The sequence below is a fragment of the Haemaphysalis longicornis genome, unplaced genomic scaffold (genome assembly GCF_048455015.1).
Source record: "Haemaphysalis longicornis isolate Haplotype H1 unplaced genomic scaffold, Haemaphysalis longicornis Haplotype H1 scaffold_2, whole genome shotgun sequence".
Classification (NCBI taxonomy): Eukaryota; Metazoa; Arthropoda; class Arachnida; order Ixodida; family Ixodidae; genus Haemaphysalis; species Haemaphysalis longicornis.
The window spans coordinates 68,050,850-68,056,849 of NW_027526295.1; the positions used below are offsets into that span (position 1 = coordinate 68,050,850).

The 6,000-nt window shown below is 47.4% G+C and overlaps 1 protein-coding gene across 2 annotated transcripts in view; it reads left to right on the forward strand.

Moving 5' to 3' along the window:
- The window catches only part of LOC144168967 (glycerol kinase 5), an 89,226-nt gene extending 85,258 nt beyond the window's left edge, over window positions 1-3,968 (forward strand). For both annotated transcript variants that reach the window (XM_077697970.1, XM_077697971.1), the window contains exon 17: window positions 1,841-3,968. In XM_077697970.1, the coding sequence (XP_077554096.1) occupies window positions 1,841-2,004 (164 nt within the window). In that variant the 3' untranslated portion in view covers window positions 2,005-3,968. The remainder of the gene's footprint in view (window positions 1-1,840) is intronic.
- The last annotated feature ends 2,032 nt before the right edge of the window (window positions 3,969-6,000 follow it).

Genomic DNA, 6,000 nt, shown 5'->3' on the forward strand with positions numbered 1-6,000 from the left:
GCGCGCCGAACTGGCGGACGCCTGCGGGGCAATGCTTCGAGGACGCCCTAGGCAGCGTCGAGAGACGGGCTGGCTCTGCGGAGCCTTTGCTCGTCCCTCCTGCAGGCGAACATTCAATAAAGTCTTTTCTCTCTCTCTCTATGTGAGCACTCGAAAAAAGCTAAAGCAGTTGAGCTTTAAAGGAACCATGAAGACAAAATACAAGTTGGGTTTGTTAGAAAGACTGCTTAGTCCCGATAGCAGTGATACCAATATAGTCGCAATCTTCAAACAAATAACGGAGATATTAAAGAAAACAAGTGAAGCAGTCGCGACCCCTAGCCAATTTCCCGCAACTTTTCTATGACGTCACGGAACCTTGTTTGTGCGATTGGCGGCCGCCTAACTGACCTGTCGCGACGACACATATCTGGACGTCTGTAATGGGGCCTCTAGTTTCATTTGACCGCATCACTTGAATGCTAACGTGCAGTTAACGCACTGAAAATTATGTTTTATTGTTGGCCCGTATGACGTCATTATTGCCCATAACACGTCACTGTGGCGCAAAATTTGAAAGTTTTTAAATACTTCTTGCTTTTTTTTTTCGTTAAAAAACATCTTTTGCGGCTGTAATGGAGCTGAGTGAGATACTGAATCCTAGTGCTTTCAAATTAAACGAAGTTGTATTTTCTCTTCATGGCTCCTTTAATTGCACCGCAGCTGAAAATAATCAAAACATGATGTATTCAGTGAAGCCAAGCTTTATTCTGGTGCAAAAAAGGCAGTGAGCTTTGGCTGTTTCAAGTTCTTGCCGGGCACCAGCAACCCTTGCTCAAATTTGATCAAGCATTGCATGAGGATGTGGTCGCCGCCCGTAAAAGTGTCAGTGGCTGTGGCCAATTTACAGGGGGGCATGCGGGCGTCACGGAACGCTACGTGAGTTTCGCGCTGGAAAGTGCCGCAAATGCCGTGGCTCGAGTCTGAGGTTGTGTTTGTTGCACTCAAAAAGTATTAATTGCTCATTTTAGGTGCACAGCGCAATCATGAAAAACTGACCGGTTTTGCACTAGGGGCTTTGCATAATCTCTGGGTAATTTTTTCCGGAAATGTACAGCAGCAAAGTTTGCAAAACAATAGCTTTTCGGCGCCCCATTGTCGATGGCACTGCGCAGCGCCGCGTCCACGCCATTGACCAATGTCTAGGAACAAAATCCAATGACCCTATCATGCATTCGGACCGTTTGTCTAAAGTCGGATGGCGCGAATCGAGCATGATTGGCTCAAGAAAATCGCCGGGGAAAGACCAGCTTTCGTTGACCCGCCATGTTGACAGCCTGACTCGCCGCTGGGTCGCCGCTGCTCGGCCATGCCTCCGCTCGCCACTTCGCTTCTAGACGGGTCAAGCTCTTCATGCACTTCGAGTAATGCAGCCTAAAAATGCATGCGTTTGGGTTGGGACCAGAATGAATTTCGGATAAAGCGATATTTCGAGTAAAGCGATGTCGTTATAATGAGGGATTACTGTAATTCATATGCATGTTTATTACAAAGGTAAGTCGTTCATAATTCACTTTCCACTCACAATACCCGTCTCGCAAACTCCGACAGGCAACATGTTAGAGTTCCACTCCAAAATATTCCCTCGTTATTTACCCCGCACAACTTCGTGCCCCAATTTCGCGTCAGTTTTTCCGGACAAAAAGCGTTATCATTATGCAAGTAAATACGGTAAATGGTTTTGTAAATCAGGAAATGGTAAGAAAGTCGGGGATTGCATTTTGCGCACATTTTTCAGTCACTTGGTGATCATCGCTCCCTCGCTACGTTATCGCGAAATTCCGTGCCGATTAATGCGCAGGTTTCTGGAAGGACCTGGCTGAATTGCAGAGCCTGCAGCCGGAAGGCACGGTCTTCAAGCCTCGTGTCGACCGGGCATGGTATTGCCGGTCCCTGTTCAACGACTGGTGTCGTGTAGTCAAGCGGTTTGGTCAATGGTACACGCCGCCGAAGGGCAACTCTTGATGGTGTTGCGGATCGGGACCGGTACGCACCCAAGAGTCCCTCCAAAGCGGACAATAAACTGATCACGGTTCTTCGACACAACGGCGTGCCTCTCAGGGGCAAACTGAACATTTCGAATCGCAGAGCTTTACAGCAGTGAGTGCATGTTGGGGTATTTTATACTAATGTGGCTGTCGTTTTTTTTTTTTTTTTTTTAACCTTCACGACAGAATGCATGCACTTGCTTCCACTACTCACCAAATATGGAGAGCACTGTGTTAGTGGTCTTGGTTGTGAGGGGATCATATATCGATGAATTATATAAACAATTCTGAACTCTCCAAGCTTTCGGCACTGCGTGTCGCCAGCGTATGCTGAGGGTGCGGAACATAGTCGGGTGATTAATCTGCATGATGCAGTCACTCGTAATCTGATTGCCAGTGTGGTTGCTGCGTTGTAGCCATCTCAATTGTAAATAAGGAGTCGTCACAACACGAAGATTCCAGACCATGCAACAACTTGCTCCTCATGCAAGTTTTTTTACGTTTTTAGAGAAGTATCTCAGATTGCTTCCCAGTATTGAGTGCCTGGGTGCTTTTAAATGCAAAGGACGTCTATTCACTGTCGTCCGGTCTCAACGCTTTAAAAATTTTCGTCTTTTTGTGGCAAATCAGCAGTGCAACTCGGCAGCACTGAAAAAATAGGAACGTAAAAGCAGACAGATAGGTTCTAACTGCTTCGTTTGTGTGCCTTATATTTCTTACCCTCTAATTTCAACAGTACGTTTTCAAAAAAAAAAATGACTTGCCCTGTGTTATTCCATAACCTTGTTGGTTAAACCAATAACCATTGAAGACAAAAACTTTTATTTTCTACAATCTGATAAGGGAGGGCCAAACACAAAGCTGGCATCCAGATCTGAGCGCATGGCATCTTTTTCAAAACCGCCCAAAGGCAGTGCGAGCAGCTTGGCTTAGCACTTTAGGTTTGTACATTTTTAGGGGACACACACACGAGTGTGCACCGTAAGGCGATTTCGTCTTTGCATCAAGGTGAAGGACTTTGTGAACACTGCCACGTTTACTGAGACCACTGTATGTAGTGGCCGGTAAGGAAAAGTACCACCAGTTTTTCTCATTCCATTGCAAATTGTTCCCGTACGAAGCATTTAAGCTACACACTGTTCAGTGGGGTCAGTTTGAAAGGTCTGCATGACAGTGGCTAGCTCGTAATGTGCGTTTGCTCAAACGGGTAATCGTTGCTGTTCTTCACAGAATTTTCGTGTTTGTCATTTTGTTGCGAGTTGAAATGCGGGACGAAAGCTCTGTGACAAGTGCAGCCTGTTTAAGGTTGGCCAAAGAGGACGCGGTGATGTACGGGACTGCAAGAACGTACCTGATAATCCCGCATATTTATTGATACTCTCTCATTGCGCCGTTGAGCAGCGCCGCCGAATGTTCTCATGACGCTGTTTCTAATCGACAGCTGTGAAAGCAATTTTTATTGAGGCAATGTTTCTGTGCACTGGTTATCGAATCACTCTTCCCCCGCTTCCAAGCTTTTGGATTGGGGAAGTAGCCCAACACTATGTGTTTTGGTATAATTTTGTATTAACATGGCTGTAGAAAAGTGTATTACTGAAATATGTGCCGAAGTTGCAACCAAGTATACAGTGATGAGAATGAGTACATTTTTTTATCTTTATTACACTACGAGGGTCGTAGTTTGTGCTTTCATAATGATGTCGATGTTCCGTGTATAATTGTTGGTGCAATATGTTTTGTAAATGAAATGGCTTGCACTTGAAAGTGTTCAGTTTTTCACAAGCATCAGCTGTGCAAAGCCGAGGCTCTTTCATTATCAGTCCGAGACTCACTGTGGATAGTCTGTCTTTGCTTGCTGTAGGAACGTGCCATATTTATTCGAATCTAGGCCGGCCCCGATTCTAAGCCGACCTCCGAAAGTCCAAAGCCACGAAAAAAAAACTTACCGTATTTACTCGCATAATAGGCGCAATTTTTTTTTTCAAAAATCTGGCTCGAAAGTTTGGGGTGCGCCTATTACGCAGGGTAAAATTTCCAAAAAATTTTCGACTCGCATTGTCGCCTCACATCATTTACCAATACATCCAGTATAAAGTAAAACAGAAGCTACCTACTTACCTTTTAATGAACAGGCGAGAGACGTCGACTGCACCCACACATAACATTTATTCGCACGCAACAACTAGCCCTGGCAAAACGAGCACTGAAATCGGCGCGGGCTCGCAGCCTCCCGGACATGGGGGGGCTGACCACTTCCCCTCAAGCAAACATGTTTTTTGCCAGTACATGTGCTCCTTTCCTCCCCCTATTCGGAGTCCGAGTCGGAGTCGGTCAGAACGCACTCATCACCGCCGAGTGGCGACTCGTCGTCTTTGTCGGAACTCCACAACAGGTCGTCCTCACTCGCATCTAATGCGTTTGAGATGCCCGTCTTCTTGAAACTTTTCCTGACGACGTCATCGAAGATCTCCCGCCAGGCTTCGACTATCCACCCGCACAACACTTCCACAGGCGGCCTCTTAATTTTGCCACCTGGAGTTAGCTGGTGCTGTCCTGCAACCATCCAATTGGTGTTTAGCCTTCGAACGTTGTCCTTAAAAGGCTTATTTAAGGACACGTCCAAAGGCTGCAGTACCGACGTGAGGCCTCCCGGAATCACGGCAATATCCGTGCGGAACTCTTTCAGCTTCTCTCGCACTGCTTCTACAAGGTGCCCGCGAAAACTGTCCAAATTGAGCATGGCCGGATACAACAGGCCGCCCGGCCGCCAGGCCCCAGACAGTCTTTATCCAGTCCACCATCAACTCCGCGGACATCCAGCCTTTCTCCTGGACCCTGACGTGCATTTCTCGAGGGAAATTTCCCTTTGGAAGCGTCTTTTGAATATTACATAAGGCGTCAGTTTGTGCCCATCCGCAGTTACTGCCAACATGACAGTACATCTGAGCTTTTCTGCGCCAGATGTTCTTACAAGCTGTTGTTCTTACAAGCAAGATGTTCTTTCTCCTCCACCGTTGTGTTCCTCGGCATGTCGAAACAGATGGAGGTCTGATCGGCATTCCCAATCTGGGAAAAAATGAAGTTTTTTTCCTGCCGGAGTCGTATCACAAAGCGGTGAAAATCTAGCACCTTGTCCTCGTATGCCAAAGGCAAGCGCTGACACAACGTTGTGCGCCTTCTCAGGGTAAGTCCATGGCGTCGCATGAAGCGCGTTGTCCATCCGGAGCTTGCCTTGAAGTCCTTCGCTGCGATACCCTGCGCTCGGGCAATTCTGCATGCCTCCGTCTGCACTATGTCGAGGGACACGGCGCAACAGTCCTGTCTGAGGCCCCGTATGTGTTGCACAAGTTGCTCCTCCACTTGCGGATACTTTCTGCACTTTGCACCGTGGAAGGCCCGTCGTGACTTGGTGGTGGCCTGAAGCTTTTCCTGCTGACCCCGTCAGTAGCGAATGGTTGTCTCTCCAACACTGAAATGCCTGCTTACAGCGCGGTTTCCATGCTCCAGTGCATACTGCACAGCTTTCAATTTAAATTCAGCCGTGTAGCTCACGTATTTCCCCATTGAGGAACACGCTATGGTGGCTAGATAACCAAACGCACGCCGCTTGCGAAATGGCGAGAACTCCTTCTCTGCGTTGACGGCGATGGCACTTTTGCTTGTGTCGAGTCGCCGGGCCTCGGAGAGTCTCGCAGCGAAGGTAGCGATAAGCGTACATGCGCACGGTGGTTTGGGAGGGGGTATCGATAGTTTATGGAAGAACTATTTTTCCCGCGTTGATGCCTTATTATTATTATTATTTTTTTTTTAACGGCCGCGTTAGGTTGTCGTGCTTCGCGGGAACTGTTTTTCACTCATTGATTTGCCTTTTTTTCTGCGCCAGTTGCACTGGTCGTCGTGCTTCGGCAGTTAAGGGGGTGTCGGTAGTTGACGAAAGAGCTGTTTTTTGCCCGTTGGTGTGTTCCTTTTTTCT